General features: G+C 38.2%; 4 protein-coding genes across 4 annotated transcripts; 3 read left to right on the top strand and 1 right to left on the bottom strand.

Annotated features, from left to right (window-relative positions):
* Positions 1–3037: 3037 nt before the first annotated feature.
* LOC103402679 (uncharacterized) lies at positions 3038–4577 on the top strand. The gene has a single exon (XM_008341431.4). The coding sequence runs from the start codon at positions 3498–3500 to the stop codon at positions 4362–4364; it is 867 nt and encodes a 288-aa protein (XP_008339653.1). The 5' UTR covers positions 3038–3497; the 3' UTR covers positions 4365–4577.
* Positions 4578–7043: 2466 nt separating this feature from the next.
* Positions 7044–9062, bottom strand: LOC103402678 (uncharacterized). The gene is made up of 3 exons (XM_008341430.4): positions 7874–9062; positions 7671–7748; positions 7044–7390 (listed from the first exon to the last, which is right to left on the bottom strand). The coding sequence occupies exons 1-3, from the start codon at positions 8726–8728 to the stop codon at positions 7385–7387; spliced, it is 939 nt and encodes a 312-aa protein (XP_008339652.1). The 5' UTR covers positions 8729–9062; the 3' UTR covers positions 7044–7384.
* Positions 9063–12874: 3812 nt separating this feature from the next.
* LOC103402677 (uncharacterized) lies at positions 12875–13363 on the top strand. The gene has a single exon (XM_008341429.2). It carries the CDS (start codon positions 12875–12877, stop codon positions 13361–13363), a length of 489 nt encoding a protein of 162 aa, XP_008339651.1.
* Positions 13364–16264: 2901 nt separating this feature from the next.
* LOC103402676 (cysteine--tRNA ligase 2, cytoplasmic-like) lies at positions 16265–20620 on the top strand. The gene is made up of 9 exons (XM_008341428.4): positions 16265–16691; positions 16929–16992; positions 17757–17918; positions 18027–18197; positions 18281–18562; positions 18659–18784; positions 19394–19627; positions 19743–19862; positions 19945–20620. Exons 1-9 carry the CDS (start codon positions 16522–16524, stop codon positions 20299–20301), a joined length of 1686 nt encoding a protein of 561 aa, XP_008339650.1. The 5' UTR covers positions 16265–16521; the 3' UTR covers positions 20302–20620.

Here is a 20620-nt window from a genome sequence, read left to right as displayed (position 1 = left end):
TGTCCGAGTCTTTGTCACTTGGTTCACGAATAGGCGCTAATTTCGGGTCCAACACATATATGACATTTAGAACAGTAAGCATGAAACGCATCTTGTCCTTCCATCGGGTGAAATTTGATCCATCAAATTTGTCTAACTTGTAGACATCTTGATTGATAATTTTCAAAGCCATGTTATCAGATTTGTTATCCATGACGAAAATAACACTTTAAGATTGTTAGATTAAATATAGAAATATGGAAAATAATCCGAATAATGACTTTGAGGTACGACTTGAATCGTTTCCTTAAAGTGTTATTTGCCCCCACTCGAATGAGTTTGCTAAAGGGTTCTTGGCAAATCACTTCCAGGATACAACAAAGTATGGAATATTCGATTAGCAAAACCGAATTATATTCCCTTAGAAATAACTAGAAAGAAATTGTATGAATGTGATGAAGAGAGAAAAGAGAGCAAAGAAATTATGTAGACAACAAATTTCTGAATGAATCTTTTCTACTAATGTTACCAATATATATAGAGAGAATTGCACATTTTAGACATATCCTTTGATTTTGGGTGTGCCCTCTCACCATGAGATACAACTAGAAACAATGTTTTCATGGATATGTCTGACACAAGAAAATTGCATTCGGATGCATCCTACCTTTTCAACAAAACAGAGAAAAGGTGCAGCGTTTATGTGAAAATGGTGTGATTGTTGGGTCAATGACCCAATCCCATCATCTGTCAAACAATATATATATATATATATCTTACATTATATTATACTTTTTAAAATATCCAACACATAACTGCATGATAAAGGATAAGATCATCTGTATTTTGATCAAATGTAACTTTAGTTCTACCCCATGTGAGATCTATCCTAATAAACCAACACTATGGAAGTCTCTTTTGTGCGGGTGCTCATCATGGATCCCACTTCAATCTAGTACTAATTCATGTATAATTCATGTTGGCTTTATGTTGAGAGCGATGGAAGGATTGAAGTCTAATACAAGTGCTTAAAAGATTTTAAGCCTCTTCATACTTTGCCAACTGATTTCATGTTAGACGCTAACATTCTAACACAATATTTATGTGATCAGGTCCAACTGTCCCATATGTTCCTACATATCAAATTCAAACGACTTTGAGTCTCTCCGCATATTTTTGCGTTGAATACTCTCACATCCTAACATGATCACATACTTTTGCTTTAAGGATTTGTTTATAGTTGACTCATGAGCCTCAATCACCCATCATTCTCCTAGCTTTAGGTTTAGATTTGGTACAACTTCATTGTGTCTTTGCCCTAATAAGGTTGGAGTCCGGATCCTCGTCAAATCCTCTTTGTGAGGATCCTGAGATTCGTGAATCGTGTTTGTTCATCGTATATCGTGCGATCATAAATCATTTTAAATATTTTTATTTAAAAAATAAACATGAACAATACTTGACAAAAACTGACCACACAATTTACGATGAACGGACATGATTTACATATCCCCAGGATCCTCACCAAAAAGATCCGGAGAGGATCCTGTTGGATAAGGTTGCACCTAGTTTGAGCAGAACAAATAATGCCTATACAAAACAACATTATGGGGCTAACTCCCAAATTGACCCTACATCGCGTGACACATTATTGTTGCCTCATCAAATCATCAATATTCTGCCAACCAATTAGGCAACAAATTCCACACCTTTGATTTACTTCTCTAAATTATTTTCCATTTGGAAGAGGGTGAGTATTGGCACAATAGAAAATTTATTTTTTTGTGATCGAAAAGTCATAGGTTTAAATCGTAAAAATAATCTCTTTATAAAATAAGAGTAAAGATGAATGTTATGACGTTCATTTCAGACATTAACAGACCAAGAAACCTTGTTGCTTTGGAGTCGCCTTTTAGTTTTGAATTTGGAACTTGCTGAATTGGATTTCTAATCCAAATGGCAACCTTTTAGATCGTAATGTACCTTCTGTCTAAATATCAAAAATATATATTAAGATTAATCAACTAGATCCACCCCAAAAACCAGTTGCTTTTTTCCCCATGCAATTTTTGTTCCCTTTCATGCAGAGATATCGGAATTTTGGGTTTTTATAATCTGCAGAATATACATAACAGTACTATATAAATATTCACATGGATTATTACTAATTGAGTTCAGAAATGAACAATTTAATCAGATGGCTCCTGCCAAAAATTTATTTTCTTTATCTGTGCACTTCCGTCCATTCATTCATAGGCGCACCTTCCTATCAGCTTGGTTGTGATTGACGCATTTTAACCATACAAAAGTCATAATAAAAGCTATTAAGTTATTTAGTCATCATTTAACGAACTGTGTTGACAATAGTCGACATTTTCAATTTGAATTAACATAACTGAAGCCATAGAATCAGGCGACCAAGATGTATATTCAGTTTGAATTAACGACATTGCTTCAAGTTCGGTTGATTATCTATCAAAGTCTCATCCGGCGAGGAGTCTTTGATTCTTTTGCTGAACGAGGTCATTACATTCAGCTTCCCAGTCGAGTAAAGTGTTCTCTGATTGATTATTTCTAGGTACACGATTCAGCATTTTGACAAACAACATTCACTATCAAGACGCTTATCTCTTTTGAGTATGTTTCCTTACAGCCTAATGCCGATTCGACGCACCTATACTCTTATGAATATAGTCGAGGTAGCCGAACCTAGTACAGAAGATCTTGAACTTCGAAGTGATTTAAGCAACCTAGTCCTTAGGTTTTAGAACCCAAGGTCGAGACATGTTCCTTCCTCGACCGTGATTGCTCGAGTGCAGAAATCAACAACACATTGACACCACCACCACATCAATTTTACTCGCTGATCGAGCTCGGTCGCAAGTTGGCATGCCCGTGTCCATCAGAATGATATAATTAGCTCATTCGTTATTTTGTTTGCGCATCACGTAAGCTTAATAGTTTTTAAGGTAAACACGAACCTCTTTCCCAAAATCTACAAATTCCTAATCGTTCAGTTACAAAGTGTACAAACGAACAGACAATTATGGCTTTTTTGGACTTTAAATCCCTAGTGCCTCACTTTCACTCTGTTATTCCTCTCCCTTAAAAGTAAAAGTTTCATTGGAAACCCCCATAAGGGTCTTCTTATCTAGCCTTTCGGTGCTTAAATTAAACCAGTTTGATTTCCTTCTCTTTATCTTTCTCTTTTTGTTCTGATAACTTTGGGGCAAAGGCAATATAACCACTTCTGCAATCTGCACAAATTGTTTTGAAATCCTCCCAGTGCTGCTGGAATGTCTCAGATATGCTCGAAGTGCAGGCAAAATGAGAAAGCTAAAGCTGCTGCTTCCGACTTCTCATTCCCACAATTCAAATTCCTTTCGAATTTTCGTTTCTTTTGACTCCGACTCTGTCGACATTCAGTGCCATTCTCGGCTCTCTGCTGGATTTTAAAACTTGTTTCAGGCACTTCTGTTTGAATTCGTTAACATTTTGTTAGTTGTTTTGGAGCAACCATGGCCATTGAGGTATGCTCGGAGATTTCGAGCCCCGGATTCAGTCCAAGAATTTCATTCTCCCATGATCTGGATAAGAAGAATCATGACTCGAACCAAGGGCAACGGTTAGACTCCTCTCTCTTGGATTCCACTTCTGATTTCGACTTCTGCATTGTAAACAATCTCAAGCTGGAGTTGTCTTCGGCGGACGAGCTTTTCTCCAATGGGAAGATCCTCCCTGTCCAAATCAAGAGAAATCTCAACGCTGCCGAAGACACCCACCAGCCTGACGTTACTCGCCAGGCTCGTGAGAGGGCAGTTCCTCCAGCCCTTGCTCATCACTCAAAACCTCTAAATACAGAGAGGCTGAAAACAGAGGAGAAGAAGAAGAGGTTGAAAGAATTTCTAGACACCAACGCCGATGCAGATGAAACCGACAACCCTCCAACAGCAAAGCCATTCTGGCAGTTCCGGCGGAGCAGCAGCCTCAACTGCGACGCTGCCCGCGGCAAGAGCCTAATCCGCCCGCTGCAGTTTCTTTCGAGAAGCAACTCAACAGGGTCGGCTCCAAACCCAAATCAAAAGCAAGCATTGCCTCCAAAGGAAAGAACAACAACAATTCATCAGAAGCAGCAGCATTTGCGGAAACAGACGTCGGTTTCGAGTAGAAGATCGTCGTCTGCGTCCTCGTGCTCGAGTACATATTATCCTTACAACAACATGAATCAAAAGCCTGCGTTGAGAAGGAGTGGATCTTACGGCAATGGGGTTAGAAACAACCCTGTCCTGAACCTCCCACCGCCATACATTTCCAAAGTTACCGTGAGTTTTTTCGGGTTCGGTTCTCTCTTCTGTAGTGGTAAATTTAGAAAGAAGAAGAAATGACTACGAGTTAAATCTTCCAAGTACAGATGAAACTAGCTGTCTGCAATCTTGTATTATTAGCTAGCATGTGCATACTCTGTAAAATGAAGAAAATTTTAGCGGTAAAAAATGTGAGGAATTTTTTATGATCATGGGTAAATTTGATTGTTGGAAGGGTGAAAAGTAGAGTGGAAAAAGTGTTAATGGAATCCTAAAGAACAGGAAATTCAGGTCTTTGGTTTGTGTGAAACAGAGATCGAAGCTCATTTGTGTGAGGAACGGGAGCATAATAAGTTAATAGCACCGTTAAATTCAATTTGAACCGTCCGGATTACCTGTTCTTAGACTGTTGACAATAAAATCCAGGAATGATGTCTGTCCCAGTAAATGTGGATGCTTTATCATGTTACTGGGTTAGGAGACAGACGAACAACTCTCACATCCCTTTCTTTCTTTTCTGCTTTTTGATTCCTTTTCAAATTTCTAAATAAGTAAATTTGACTATCTTTTTCTTCTTTTGAAATTTGATAAAACAATTCTTTTGGTTTTCTGTATATTTAGAGTTTAGAAATAATTGATTTGCATAAGATGCTTCATTTTTGTTTTTATATTGTAGGATTAGGACAAAAACAGTGTGCTTCAAGGGAATGTTAACAATCAATCATAGAGACCAAGGGGGCTTAAACTTTTAATTTAATAATTTACACTTTGGTTCTATGAAGCTAGCTCAAAAGTTTCTCTTACAAATGTGGGTTGGGTCGGTCAGATAGTGCAATGTGTATGTCTCCTTTCGTTCAAGTTCAAATTCTCATTCCATGTAGGTTAGAGTAGTTTAAATTAGAATATTGCATCAAAATGATTTGTTTCGCTGTTTACACTTTGGTTCCATGAAGCTAGCTCAAAAGTTTCTCTCTCATAGACGTGGGTTGGATCAGTTGGACAGTGCAGTGTGTCTGTCTCCCTTCGTTCAAATTCAAATTCTCATTCCCCGTAGGTTAGAGTAGTTTAGATTAGAATATTGTGTCAAAATGATTTGTTTCTCTGTATAATGTCTGAAGATTTTGGGTGATGGCTCGTTGTTTTTATTTGGCAAATAGTAACTTCATTAGCTAAAACAGCTACAAACACTGGCAACAAGAAAAAGTTGCGGCAACAAGGAGGAGGGAGGAAGTTCAAGCTCAAACAATAACAAAGACACGGTCCAAATCAGAAAACAAGGCTCGTTTACTTATCAGTAATGAGGCAATAAGACATCGGATAACTTCAGAACGAGAAAAAGTAAGAAAAGAAAATTGGATTAAAACCTCCCCCTTAATTAAATTCCTGAAATTGGATTATTCCATTACGGAATTGGATAATTTGGCTGATTTCGTACACGATACATAATCAAAGCAACAATGTGGCGGTCTGAGGAGCATGAGCACGCTCTATTGCAACATTCTGCTGCCATCATGGACGGCAAAAGGCCCCTTAAATGGAGGTACAACTGGGTTGGGCCTCAACAATTGAACGACAGGAAACTTGGAACTGAGAACCCAAAGACAACTACTATAGGCGAACGCGTAATCACGGCAAGGACAAGTTGCCGAGTCAAACAACAGCCTTGGAGTTACACACGGGTTTCTGCCAAAAGAATGACAGGTCATCCAGTTCCCGGAACAAAACCCACGAGTCAAAGTGCAAGTCAAACAAATAAGTAGGCTATGGGGTAGGCCAATCGCAGGATGGGAAAAGGTCCTGCAGAGACCAGATAGCAAGAGAGAGACTTCTCCGCGCACTGGAGATCACCGCGAAATCTCGTGTCAGTGATACAATGCAACAGCAAATGCTAAGATCATTGATTACGGGACGTTGATCAAGGATCACCAACGTACAGAACTCCATACTGTTTTAAGAGTATGATGGAATCTGTGAAGGATTGACTTTAAACAGTAGCATGCCTTCCTATAGGCAATAAACAAAACAAGAAAACAAAGATTATCCATCTCATACCAGAAGGATAGGATGCAAATGACGAGCATTATATTGCTAAAAATTTCATAAATTCGACATTATTCACCAGATAAAATCTCGAAAATTTGATTACCGATAAACAATGACCAAGGAAGTATTATGCATAATGTTGCAGAAATTTAGTGTGATGACAGTCAGCAAGGAAAGAAATGAAAAGATTGCAGAACAGTGAAGATTAATATTACTAATTAAGCGAAACAAAGATGTTAGATACGGGTGGTTGAGCAGCGCAGAGCAGGCAATTTTGTGACGTGTGAATTGTGGTCTGTGGTAAGCAGTTATGTGCCAAGGCTCCATGCAAGAAATTCACACCAGAAACCAAAACGCAAGCAAGAAGTAAGAGCAACCAAGTGTTTCCGGTCCAGCCTACAAGCGTTGAAGCTACACTACTTCCATGAAACCGAGACCCAAAACAAGTCATCGTTGGATTTGCATTTAGCTCAGAAGTTCAAGTACATTCCAAAGAACATGTTTATTAAATACTTTACAACGTGCCGAAAAGAAGGAAATTTACAAATCCGTTTCCATACAAACAATTAATTCCCTACCACTCTTCTCTTTTCAATCTCTTGTTTCAAAAATGATGTAAATCAACAGAACAAGTAAAAGATTCAAAATTGTCAAGTAGTATGAGGCCAAGAATGCACCCAGAAGGAAAACGAAAACAAAGATGAACACTGGGAACACTGATACCAAATGCAACTGATATTATATTAGACAGTCACTGAAAAGGAAAAACCTAGCTCGGAGCACAAACGTTATTTTCCATATAACCGCATCGGCCAGATTTCCCTTATTTACATTTTATTCAGAAAAAACAAAGGTAGATGAATTATAATTAACAAACAAAATTAGTTCCAAAGCAACTGAACATTCAGCAGTAACAGGGGATTTGATGCTTTTCATCAAAACTCCAATGTGTATGTGTGTGTGGGCATACCCACTAATCAGCTTTGCAAGCAGCAGCAGCAGTCAGGAAACAAACGTAGCCTTGAAACACTCCACATAAGCCGGCATTGCCCGGATCGCTACCTCTGCAAAAAAGAATGAGCAAACAGTTCAGAACTAAACAAACTTGTGATTTGAAAATGTGCGAAAGAAAGAAAAGCGGGAACTTTGAATTCCATAATCTTCATAACTCATGAAAACTTGAAAACCCCAAGAAAATTAATCAGCCAAATTGGGGAAAATTCCATAATTTAGAGACCCCAGTTTCTTCAGTGACTCAGTGTTGATCAAACATTCAAATCAATGAAACGTTTGAAGACGAAGACTTTTGAGGTTATGAGAGAGAAGTCAGAAGAAAGCAATCACCTTTGTATTTTCAGGGACCTCAGGAACCTTGTACGTCTCCGCCGATACCTCCGTCAACCACGTACCGGGAAACAAACCCTGCAGCAAGAACAACCATCGTCAACAACAACCGCCGTCAGTTAATTTGATAAACAAACAGAGAGGCGGAGAGGGAAGAAACTAAAAGGAGGGTCACGATTTATGAATTTGGGAATTTGACTTACTTCCAATTGCTTCTGAACATTTCTTGGCCGCCTCTTTGGGCGACGGGGAGGGCGGTGGCCGAGCATCTTCATGAAATCTTCCTCGATCTCCTTCTTGGTGAGCGTCAATGAGAACTTGGGCCTCTCCTCCTCCTTATTCTTCTCCGGACCCGAACCCGAACCCGAACCCGAAGCCCCTCTGACTAGCCTTGGCGACTTCACGCCATTGTTACCCTCACTCCTCAACGGCGAGTAATTCGCCTTCTTCTCCTCGATTCTCACCCCCTTGGCAGCACCACCGCCGCCGATTGGAGACTTGCACGCCGCCCTTCTCGTCCTCAGATTCCATGGCCTCGCCTCCGGTGGCTCCGGCGCCACCGGAGGTTCCGATTCACCAACCTCCGCCATCTCAACATCCTCCTCTTCCGCCGCCACGTGAGTATCAGCAGCCGCCCCCGCCACTGCCACCTCCTCCTCCCTCAAAATCTCGTCTTTCATCTTATCCGCCGCCGTCTTGAGATCAAACATGAGCTTCTGCCTAAACGCATCGATCCCTTCCTCCGCGTCGTCGTTCTCGATCCTCGGCCTCGAGGGCCGAAACGTGCGCTTCTCGAACTCCAAATCCCTCCGCCGAGACATAACCGCCGGCGAGCTCTCAATCCTCTGAGCCGACGATCGCCGATTAACCCCAGACCCTTCCCCGCCACTCCCGCCGGCGTCGGAGCTCTCCTTCTGGCACCGCAGGTACTTCTGGTTCCCCCACTTCAAATCCCACGGCAAGTTGAAATTGTGCAGAGGCTTCGTCCTCTCAGAACCCATCGCCATGGACTTCGCCTCCACTCTCTCCTCCTCCTCCGACCCACCTATATACACCATTTATCGGAAACTCAGACCAAAGAGAGCCACTCTCAGATCACAGCTCTCTCTCTGTTTCTCGCGCCTCCTCTGATTTTCTCGGAAAATCTCGGAATTTTCTGGGAAAAAGGGAGAGTTTTTCTATTGAGATTGTTGTTGTTATTGTTTTGTTTTTCTCTCGCATATCGCCGGGAAACGTAAGTTTACGAGTGCGCGGCGAGAGCCAATTGAGAGACTCCGAGAGAACGTTTTAACGTTCAGATTATATATACTGCGGGTTTTTTTTTTTTTCTTTTTTCCTTTTCCTCTTTGGGTCACTGCTAACGTGCGCAATTGGTGCATTTTCCGCACCGCTGAGGTTTCCCGGGTGATGCGTCGTTTTTGAGTGAGGCTTTGCCCTCATCCACCCTCCGATTTGAAGTTTACCTCCTTGATCTCTTCTCCCAGCCGTTGATTTAAAATTATTTTGTTTTAATTCTAAAAAATGAAAATGATTTTCATTTAATATTTTTCCTTTTGGTGGCAAAATTCTTTTTTGTAAAGCGTGACATATTTTTCCTCACAAAAATTCCAACATGTGTACATGTAATTGTGTAGTGTAGTGTTCGAACCTTGACAATAATAATCGAATCTCACAATTTTAAGTTTGACAATAATTATCGAATCTCGCAATTTTAAGCGGTTATAGAAATGAGTGAAAGAACAAAAACCAACGTGTGGATAAGAAAAACTGGTTATGGTGAATTATTTACTGTATTACCATACATTGTTGGATACGGTCGGACCGCTTTGGTCAATTTTGTTCTTTCTTTCTAATTATTCTCAACGAAATTGATTTGAATTACTTTATTGTTCGACGTTGTAGGATATGATTAAACCACGCCATTCAATTTTTTTAATTTTTTTCTAATTATTTTGAACAAAAATTTTATTTGATTTACTAGTTTCATAGACATCTAAACTCGGAAATGTGGGTAGAAACCTTGAATCCAAAAATAAAATGAAATGTTGGAAATTGTATGAAATTAATAAATATTTGAGGAATAAGAAATAAAAAAGATATCCATGTAGAAGTAATATACCATATGGATTTGCACAGGCCAACGGCTACTACGACAAGCCAGTTGAGTTGTGTTGTGTTTGTTCAACAAGAGGTCAAGCCCGATGGTTTGGAAAAGTCAAGTGAACTAATTTTTTATTGCCTTCATCTGAGAAAAGAGCAATGTTTATAAATCACACACTGCATGAGTTGAAATAGTGAGAGGAAAAGAATATGGTTGTTTTTTTCTTGAAGAAATGGAATATGGAAGAGGATGGAAAGAAATGTGGATTTTCTTTTAAAGTTTTTGGTTTTACTTAAAGTGATAGGATTCGTACAACTTGATACTACGTTTCAATAATATTCATTTTCAGTTATAAATAAGACGTTAAAGATTTGATTTTTGCTAAAGCAAAAGTTGAACTAAATTATTATGGCAACTTCATTGTGAAGTTTTGCTAACTCTTCCATCCTTCCTGTAGATAATATCGTATGAGTTGATTTACACAATCATGTTGAATTTAGAACAATGTAAAGTGTCAAGGTTGTGACTTTCGCGAGATTGCTCATGTCACCTAGCGAGGGTAATATGTAAAGAGATATAGGTAGGGAAGCAAACACAAGATATATATATAGTTCACCCTAAATTAGGTTACGTCCACGAAGGTAAAGGAGTTCTCATTAATCATGTAAAGTTTACATAGTACAAACGTTCAAGCATAATCATCATTAGTAAGTTATAATAAAGGGTTAAGGGGAATAATATCATTAAGGATTAATTATAAAAGGATGATCTTCTTTTATAGTTGAGGAGAGTATCAGGCTTTCGTCCGAGGTGGATGTGGGATTCTAGGAGATTTATTTTAATATTGACACGTGTCGTCTCGTGATTGGCCTGGAAACTCTTGTCCTTCGGCTTGGGTGCTTCAACACAAATCCTTCAATAGGTCACTGAAAATATAAAGTTGATCGATGCTTGGTAGTTTCGATATTAATGAAGTATGGTACAAACAGTATGTATTAAAAAAATTAATACAATTCGTGGCGATTGTAAAATTCTCTATCTCATTATTTTAAGGATAATATTTTCATCATCATGTAAAAGAAATTTCACATATATTCATTTGATTTAGAGATCATTTAGCTATTTATACATGTCAGACAAACTGACGATTATGGTAATGAGTAGCATTCTCGTAATCGCAAATTTTTATTTATTTATATGAAAATTAAACGGTTTTTAAATCAAATAAGTTTTTCAAATACAATATATGCATGAGTTAAAGAGTTTCTCTGAAGAAGTATGATCCTTGTTTTGATCACTAACCATCAATCTAGCTTCCTCATTACAAATCAAGTCGGGTCGGACCAATATACCCCACCAAAACCGTTAAAGCATTTTCAAACTGCAAATAAATTGAAAGTGACAGAAAATTAAGGAATGTGTACGGAGAAAGAAATCCTTGACATCTGCATGCCCAACTCCATACGGTATGTATATTTGCATGCTTGAATTCAAAACAAGGTAAACTAATTTTGTATTATTGTAAACATGAGTATAACAATAATAATTTTCAAGAAGTGCTATATAATTTATGAAGTTCAATTTTTATCATCAATTTATCATACATGGATTCATAAGTGACGATATATAATAAGGATAATGCTTGTATTTCTTCGTAAGGAAACCTATTTTATCTTTCAACTTATGATTAATACAGCCAATCCTAGGAGAGTATAGGTGGAGCCATTGAACAAGGCCATAAATCGAAGGCTTCCATTTGTGTTTCAACATAGGGCCTCCAAAATCTGAGGGTCGAATATGATGATTAGCGTATATTCGTCATACAAATATTATAATCGGATCGTCTATTCTCTTTGTCATCATCTAAAGTTCATAATGTAAAAAATTATTCAATTTGGAGATCTTTTAGTCATTTACATGTTTCAAACAAATAGACGGTTCATCATGAAGATGTTATTTGTTATCAAAGTCGTTGATTTGTTTGACATGTATGAATGGTTAAACGATATTCAAATTAAATGATTTTATGCATATATGATCTTTAGATAATGATAAAGAGAATGTGCAGTTTCTATTGTGATGTTCATATGTTAAAAATACATTAGTCATAAGCAGGAGGACAAGTATGCTCTCCCACGGAAAAACACAAGCATTATCCATATAGTTATATTTTTTTATCAATTGCATGGCAATAACTTGGAACCTCTTCCTTCATTAGATAAAAAAACGATTTTTAAACTTTATGGAGGTTTTTTATAATTTGTGAATTGGGATTCTCACTATGTATACAAAATTCCACTTTTAAACTCGACTTTTGTTAAATATTACTTACCGATAATAAATATTAGAATTCTTCAATACCCTTTTACATTTACTATAATGTACTAAAATATTTCAATTTCTAACTTCTTTTGTGTTTACTAACTCGTAGTTTCACGTTACAATTGTTAATCTAATACTTAAAAAATCATGAGTCATATCAACTAATAAACCTGATTCCATCCTCAAATCTTCTCTCTCTTTCACTTTCTCGAATCCAAATAAGTAAACATTCTCCCAAGGCAAGATCTTTTGTTTAAAAAAAAAAAAAAAAAAAAACCCCTTTTGTTGAACTGCCCTAAAACCCAAAGCCGCGGCATCACATAATTCGAAAGGCTCCTCATCTGCCCTCCAGTCACATGGTAAACATCAAAATACATATGAAATCATCAAAAAGTAGCCTTTTAAACGTGAGATCGATCGGTTTTAAAAGCTCCAATTAAACTTGGAAGGAAACCCACTCGGGGTCCCAAAGTCCAACGGCTAGTTTGCTTATTCCTTTATATTAAACAACGAACAACAAGAAGAAGCAACCGACCATTATACGGTACCCGCTTTTTACAGCTTGGCTCCCAACCACCAATTATATTCCTTTCACTTCCACTTTTTTGCATCCTTAAATGCTCTCTCCCTCCTCCACAAACCCCAACTCAAACTTTTGCAACTACAAAGAGAGTGATTCATTTCCAGTCTCATTAGTGAATTCGTTTCATATAAGAATCTCGTTAGTGAACTCGTTTCATATAAGTCTCACTCATCTGTTACTTCGAAGTTTCCACCAAAAATGTCGAAAAGACGACTACCCGTTTTTCAGAAGTTCTCCAAGCTCCTGAAAATCTTTATCTTCGTTGCCAAAGTGAGGAAACTATCATTTGAAAACTCATTTATTAGGATGTTACAATATTCAAAGAAGATGAAGCTTCTGAAGAATTACAACTCTGGGTTTGTAAGAGAATACCAGTTCTCTCCCTCCAACACTCCCCTCATTCATTACCACAGAAGGAGGCAGCTCATGAAGAACGAAAGCCTTCGAGACGTGTACTCGATGTTCTTTCTCTGCAAATGCTGGGGCAATAGCTTGAGAGTTGAAGGAGAAGATGGAGATTTCACGTTGGAAGCTCTGCCGACTGCCGGAGATGACAATGCAGTGGCTTTATATGAGCCGTTGGATTGGGGAGATCACGAAGAAGAAGCTTCCATTGATTTGCGGGCGCAGATGTTTATTGAGAGGTTCTATGAAGAAATGAGAATGCAGAGGCAGGAATCGTTTTAAGTTAAAATCAAATTTTTGGTCCAAATTTTTGCATATTTGTTGATTTTTGATATTATTCCATTTTTTCGTGACATGTTTTGTTGATTAAACTTTCAAATTATTAAATCTCACGATTGTCTGACATTTGATATCATTTGTTTTATACAAGTGAAATTCTACCTCAAATTGATTTTCATATGTTATAGTCGATGTAGCTACACCTATGTCGATGTGTCGCATTTTGATAATTAGAATGGTGGTCCATAGCAGAATTAAGTAAATGGACCACATAGTACTGCGTCTTTGCCTGCAGGGAAGATAGAAGAACTTCAATGAAGCTGGGCTGTTTAACAGAAGCATTCATATATACATGACAAATCCCTAAACATACAAAAAGTTTGAAAAATCTGCCATCATCATTAGTGCACATTTTCATAAGATATTGAGTATTCTTAACAAATCCCTAAACATAGTAGTTAGTGTCTGCCATCTGTCTGTTTAATATATAGAAACATGACCGTGACAATAGACCAACTTAGAGGTTTCACATGCTACCAAAATGTAATTGCAAGTGACTCTTTACTACAGCGGTGGAAAAGTGTTGTGTCCTTGCATGACAGCATGGGTTTGAACTTTATTGATGGCTAATCTAACATTTAACTTACTAACGCTATCGTTTCACTTTAAAAAAAAATTGTACTTAATTTTAGCTGGATTTTTTGGTAGGAGTGATTTTTGGACGAATCAGATTGAAAATAAAACTTTGTGTATGTTACATTGGGTCTTGTTTGAAGTTCCCAAAGTTCCATACAAGTGAATGGTATTTCCTTGACAGTATCATCATAATCTGGAAAAGATAGAGCTCCGAGAAATACATCTCAAAATTTGTCTACGGCAGTCTTAATGACAAATGAAGAGGTTGCTTGTACAATCCAAATTTCCGAGGTCATTTGTGTCACGTTTATTGATTATCTTGGCAGAACGCCCTTTTACCCTGTAAATATCATGGGCCGGGCCTTGTTCCTCGTTGGGTTTCAGTTACATCATATGGGCCTTGATTATATTGGAAAGTGTGATATTATTTCTTATGGAACACATAAGCCCAATTAACATATTTTGTAAATTGATAATTATTTTAAGATCAACCATTTTTAAATACAATGAATATAAAACACACATATTCGTTATTAAAAAACAAAAACATTTACAAATTCGTAAACTGATCTTCTTCTTTTTTTATTTATAAAATCGCGTATGTCCCCACCTCTGAGGGAATTGGGTAGGCCCAGCTCAAATACTCTCGGGCTCTAGAAAAAAACCGGAACGGAGACAATTTGACCTGCCTCATTTAATGAGGGTAAAAATAACAGTGTTTTCCGGCTACTGTTTTACAGTGACCTTTTTACTTTAGGTAAATTACATAGTAATCTCTCAGGTTTGAGGTTTATTACAACCCCATAGAACATCTTTAAAACATTTCACTTTCATACCTCACGTACTATTTTATTTCAAAATAATACATCCGTTATATTTTTCATCTATTAATCTGTTAAATGCTAACGTGGCTGCCACATTTGTGCCACGTGGCTGCCAAATGTATGCCACGTGGCAAACAAATAATTAAAAAAATAAAATAAAATAAAAACACACGCAGAATCCATCCCTTCTTCTTCCCCGCAACCCTTACCCCTTTCTTCCACAATCTCCAGATTCAACCTATCTTCACCTTTCTCAACATCACACTCCACCTCACTGCCTCCCCGATCCTCTACACTAGATCTTCCCCCTTTGCCTTCACCCACCTCCTCCACAGCCGCTACAGCTCCAAAGACAACCTCAGCAGAGTACATGGAACCCATTCCCCCCCCCCGACCCCCACCTCACTATTTTCCACTCTATTCACCTCCCCTCCCATCCAAAAACCCACCTCCACCTCTGCCATCGTACTTTTAAAGGGTTGGCTCCGCTGTCTTCACTTCCTGCCATCTTATTTCTCTGTTCTAATCTCTGCAAACCCTAATTTCAATTCTCTGTTCCAATCGACCGCCATGTGTGCACCAGTACTCTGGCGCCCCAAATCACACCCCCTATTTCTCTCTAATCCCTAAACCCATAAATTGCGCACCAAACTTCATCGTCCCTTATCATATTCTCCTCCAAAAACACAAACAAAAATCTAGGAAACTCTTTCTATATATCTATAGATTTTCGATGATGCCGAGCCAAAACTGAGGAGTCATAGCCTAGGATTGGGAGCCAGTGGTCCTCCAAAAGAAGCCCAATAAGGCCAACGCCCTCCGCGACCCGAAGGCGGTGAACCACGCGATGCGGTTTGGTGCGCCGGTCCAGACCATCAAGAAATTAGACGGGGGCTCGAACAAGAAGGCGATGATTGTGGTTAGTGTGAAGAAGCTCAAGGAGGTGGGTGAAGGCGAAGGGTGCGGAGGATCAGGGAGGCGGTGAGGTGGAGTATGAGGTTGAGAGAGGTGATGAGAGGTTGAATCTGGAGATTGTCGAAGAAAGGGGTTGCGGGAAGGGGAAGGGATGGGGTTCTACTTGTGTTTTTTTTTTAATTTTTAAATTTAGAAGATTAAGGTTTTTTTTTTAAATAATTAATTAATTCTTTTTTGGCCACGTGACATACATTTGGCAACCACGTCAGTACTTAACGGATCAATGGATGGAAAATGTAACGGATTTATTATTTTAAAATAAAATAGTACGTGAGGTATGAAAGTGAAATGTTTTAAAGATATTGTATGAGGTTGTAATAGACCTCAAACCTGAGGGGCTACTATGTAATTTACCCTTTTACTTTTTATTTTGAAACTTTAACAAAAAAACTCTCAGTATTATTTACTTTAACGAAAAACTACATTTTTACACTAAAAAATTAATCATGATACTATTTACTTTACCCTTTATTTTATCATTTTTTTTAAAGCTCAAAGTTTTCAAACTATTTTCTTTAGTTTTTTTTTTTACTTTTTTATAAGAAATGAAAGGAAAGAAAAGTAAAAATGAAAATAAAAGCAAAACCTTGTGCTTTAAGTTTATGCACTGCGAATCGATTTGGGTCAAAAAGGGGAACTTGATATAGGGTTAGGGTTTTTACCCAATTCGATTGCGGACATTTACATAGAGCATTGAGCTGCCGGCAAGGGTTGAGAAATCCGAGAATGGCCGCCGGCAAGGAGTTCATGGTTTACAACTCGCTGACCCGCCAGAAGGAGATCTTCAGGCCGATAGAACCCGGCAAGGTCAGGATGTACGTCTGTGGAATCACCGCCTACGACCTCAGCCATCTCGGCCACGGTCGCGCCGCCGTCAATTTCGATGTCCTCTTCAGGTTCGCCATGTTTAATTTATGAATTATGCAATTAATTGTGCTTTTCATTAGTGTAGAATTTGGTGTGTTTGATTTTGTGCATGTGCTTTTGATTTTTCTGTTTTCTGTTAGAATTATTTAATAAAGCTAGTTGGTTTAATCACTGTCAAACGCTGAAAAATCTGTTTGGCGTAATACATAAGTGAAGATTAGTTTGTGGCAACTAATCATGTGTGAAATTGAATTGGAATTCTGCAGATACTTAAAGCATTTGGGTTACGAGGTTACTTACGTCCGGAATTTTACTGATGTTGATGACAAGGTGAGAATTTTGAGCCATATCATGAGATGATTTTGTATTGCATTCCTTCCTTTCCCTTCATTCGCGTGCACTCTGCTTTGGTTCGTTTGTAGTTTTCGCAATACCCTTGTACATTCTTGCTTTTTAGGAGTAGACACCAATATTTATGTTATGGTTGGACCGGGATTACGGAGTATCAAGAGATTTAGGCTACGTTACTAAGGAATGACTAGCTGCAATGAACTTAGGGTGATTTGTAAATGACACTTAGTGGGACTTGTAAATCACTACATGAAAGGAGTCATTTGCTGTTTAGTGACTTTGTGATGCTCCTGTGGTGCATTTTCGATCACTCTACCTAATGTTTCCTTTAGTGTATTTCTAACTAATTTAGGATTAATCCCTTGGTATTTGCAAATCCCTCGTCCAAAACAGAACATTAATGTTTCAGTTATCTTATACTTGTTATCTCTTTGTAGCTAAAACTTTTCATTTGGCTTGTTTAGTGCTATAAATCTGCTTACCTTTTTATGACTAAATTACTGGCCTCATATCAAGGTATTTTTTCCTATGTCTGAAATCAGTTATCTGGCAGCTGGCTAATGCTTTAATGTTGTTTGGCATTTGAATATCTGAGACAGATGGTGTTTTATGTTCTTGAAAGAATTTGGGATCTTCTGACTCTTTATAATTTTCTATTTTGAATCTTCTGATTCTTCTTGTTCTTTTCATTTTCGTTGTGTACTTAATGCCATGTAGAGATTGCTAATGTTTGGACGTTTCAGATAATAATACGAGCAAATAAGAATGGTGAAGACCCATTTAGTTTAAGTAGTCGTTTTTGCAAAGAATATCTCAAGGACATGGGTGATCTCCAGTGCCTTCTTCCCACCCATCAGCCATATGTTTCTGACCACATAGAACATATCAAGGATTTGATAACACAGGTTTTCTGCTTGCTCTAATGCTTATATATTATGTTTCTGTGATGGTTTTTTGTTCGTTTTATTTTTACGAGCCCGCAGTTTCTCTCTAATGATTGTTATATCGTGCAGATTATTAACAAGGAATACGCATACCAAGTTGGCGGAGATGTATTCTTTGCTGTTGATAAATTTCCAAATTATGGCCAGTTATCTGGACAAAAATTGGAACACAATCGGGCTGGTGAACGAGTTGCTGTTGATTCAAGAAAGCGTAATCCTGCAGACTTTGCATTGTGGAAGGTCTGGGATCCTCAACCATACCTCGTTTTTGCAGTTTTTTGTTTGTATTTTTAAATTAATGCCACTTCAAAGTAAATCTGCAGTCTGCAAAGCCTGGTGAACCAAGTTGGGAAAGCCCTTGGGGACTTGGTAGACCTGGATGGCACATTGAATGCAGTGCAATGAGTGCACATTATCTGACATTCAAGTTTGATATTCATGGTGGCGGCATTGACTTGATTTTTCCACATCATGAGAATGAGATTGCCCAGAGCTGTGCTGCGTGCCAAGAGAGCAGTGTGAGTTACTGGATGCATAATGGACATGTTACCAATAACAATGAGAAAATGTCAAAATCCCTGAACAACTTTTTCACTATTAGGGAGGTAAATTGCGGTAACTTTTCCTTTTAATGCTTCTTGGAGCTTCTATATATTTTCAGTTTATACTACCATTTAATATATAATTTCATTCTCTATTAGATTACAGAAAAGTACCATCCATTGGCTTTGAGGCACTTCTTGATAAGCGCTCACTATAGGTCTCCTCTCAACTACACAATCTCCCAGCTGGAAAGTTCATCAGATGCTATTTATTACATATTTCAGGTATGTGGGATCTGATAAATTTTCATTTGGAAGTTTGTCTCTCAGTCCTTAGCTGGTCAATGGGCATGCATGCACCTGCTTAGCTCCTAACTGTTCTGAGACCTTTCCTTTTCCATTGATCTCTTTTACTGTATCCTGATGTGTAATTTTAGCGGACGTTGCGCCAAACTTTCTGTTGGCAACTTTTCCTGGTTTGGTTAAATGGTATTTATTGTATTGTTGGATTACCCCTGCAAATTTCTGTTTGGCCAATGTCTTCTGGAATGACGGCCTTTTGCATTAAATATTAATCTTTGTGATGTAGTTGGTTCCAGAAAATTCTGGACTTTCGGTTAATATAGCGCAATACAAGTAAAATACTGACCAAGATTGAACAGAATTGTATAGAGTTTGGGTCGCCATGGGTTTACCCTTTTTATGTAGTGTTCTTTGCTTTGTTTTCACAGCATAAGCTGCATTGGTAACTATTTTAAGATACTTGTCTGTGTCTCAATTTTACTAAAACAGAAGTTAATAAGGCAAGTTAAACATGCATTTTGTATCACAGCACAAATGGATTTTATGTTTCTGTATCTGGTATCTTATAGCTTGATGTTTTGCGATTGGTAGACCTTGCAAGATTGTGAAGATGCTTTAGCTCCATTTCGAGATGAGGGTCTGAAGGAAGGCGCCGATCAAAATGGCAGAACAGTTAAAATTACTCCGACTGCCCAAGAATGCATCAGTAAGCTAAAGAATGAGTTTGAGTCTAAAATGTGCGATGACTTGAACACTGCACAGATATTGACTGGTGCTTTCCAAGATGCGTTGAAGTTTATAAACAGTTCTTTGAATGGACTCAAGGTAGATATTTAGATTCAGTTCCACCATGCCTCACTTTTTTTTTCTGTGCTCTCTCCCACCTTTATATGTGTATATGGCTGTGTTGTGATAACAAAAAGTGTGTTTACTTTTATAGAAGAAGCAGCAAAAGCAAAAACAGTTATCAATGGTCCAGTCACTAACCAATGTAAAGAAAGCAGTTACTGATGATGTTCTGGACGTTTTGGGTTTAAAATCGCCCCATACATACTCGGAGGTGATATGTCCTCTTTTGTTTCCTTTAAATTTGAAATCATGGATTGAAGTTATCAACTACAAAGGGATACTGCACTGTACAGGTTTTGCAGCAATTGAAAGTGAAAGCATTGGAGAGAGCAGGGATGGTGGAAAACGATGTACTGAAGAAGATTGAAGAGAGAAAACAAGCAAGGGAAAGCAAAGATTTTGCAATGAGCGATCAGATCAGAGCTGATTTGACTAGAAAAGGCATTGCACTAATGGACGTGGGCAAGGAGACAATCTGGAGACCTTGTGTACGAGAAGAGCCCATCGAGGAAGAGCAAAAAGAGCTGCCGACTGAGGAGGAACACAAGGTATTGCCGGTTGAACAAAGGGAAGAACAAAAACAGCTGCCAAGTGAAGAAGAACACAAGGCATTACCCGTCAAAGCAAGGGAACCGCCTGCGTCTACTTGAATGGTGTACAACCATCTATCGGCCTTGACCTATTAGCGTGAGTGGTTAATCTCTTGAGGTCGAGAAATCGCTTATTAGTTTTGATTCATACATGATTAATCTTGTAATACTTTGGGGATCAGAGGGGCCAAGGCCCTCTGGAGTCTTGAAGTTTGTTTTTGTAACCTATTTCTTTTTCCTTTTTGATATTTTTTGGGTCCTGCTGTCCTTTAAACATCAAGGAAGCCGGAAATACTGTCTTTAGTCTCGTCAGTTAACACCATATGATACAGTTTCTGCTGCATTATACAATTTACTGAAGCATATCGTTTATTTTATA

Source organism: Malus domestica, chromosome 16 (assembly GCF_042453785.1).
Source record: "Malus domestica chromosome 16, GDT2T_hap1".
Taxonomy (NCBI): domain Eukaryota; kingdom Viridiplantae; phylum Streptophyta; class Magnoliopsida; order Rosales; family Rosaceae; genus Malus; species Malus domestica.
The sequence above is the reverse complement of the archived record's forward strand: the minus strand, read 5'-3'. Positions and strand labels throughout refer to the sequence as shown.

Excerpts from the sequence above, each read along its gene's own strand:
- LOC103402676 (XM_008341428.4), top strand. The coding sequence starts at position 16,522 with ATGGCCGCCGGCAAGGAGTTCATGGTTTACAACTCGCTGACCCGCCAG. Across the intron at positions 16,993-17,756 it reads TTACTGATGTTGATGACAAG|ATAATAATACGAGCAAATAA; the intron begins GTGAGAATTTTG and ends TGGACGTTTCAG. Across the intron at positions 19,863-19,944 it reads CGCCCCATACATACTCGGAG|GTTTTGCAGCAATTGAAAGT; the intron begins GTGATATGTCCT and ends TGCACTGTACAG.
- LOC103402678 (XM_008341430.4), bottom strand. The coding sequence starts at position 8,728 with ATGGTGTATATAGGTGGGTCGGAGGAGGAGGAGAGAGTGGAGGCGAAG. Across the intron at positions 7,749-7,873 it reads ATGTTCAGAAGCAATTGGAA|GGTTTGTTTCCCGGTACGTG; the intron begins GTAAGTCAAATT and ends TTCTTGCTGCAG.
- LOC103402679 (XM_008341431.4), top strand. The coding sequence starts at position 3,498 with ATGGCCATTGAGGTATGCTCGGAGATTTCGAGCCCCGGATTCAGTCCA.
- LOC103402677 (XM_008341429.2), top strand. The coding sequence starts at position 12,875 with ATGTCGAAAAGACGACTACCCGTTTTTCAGAAGTTCTCCAAGCTCCTG.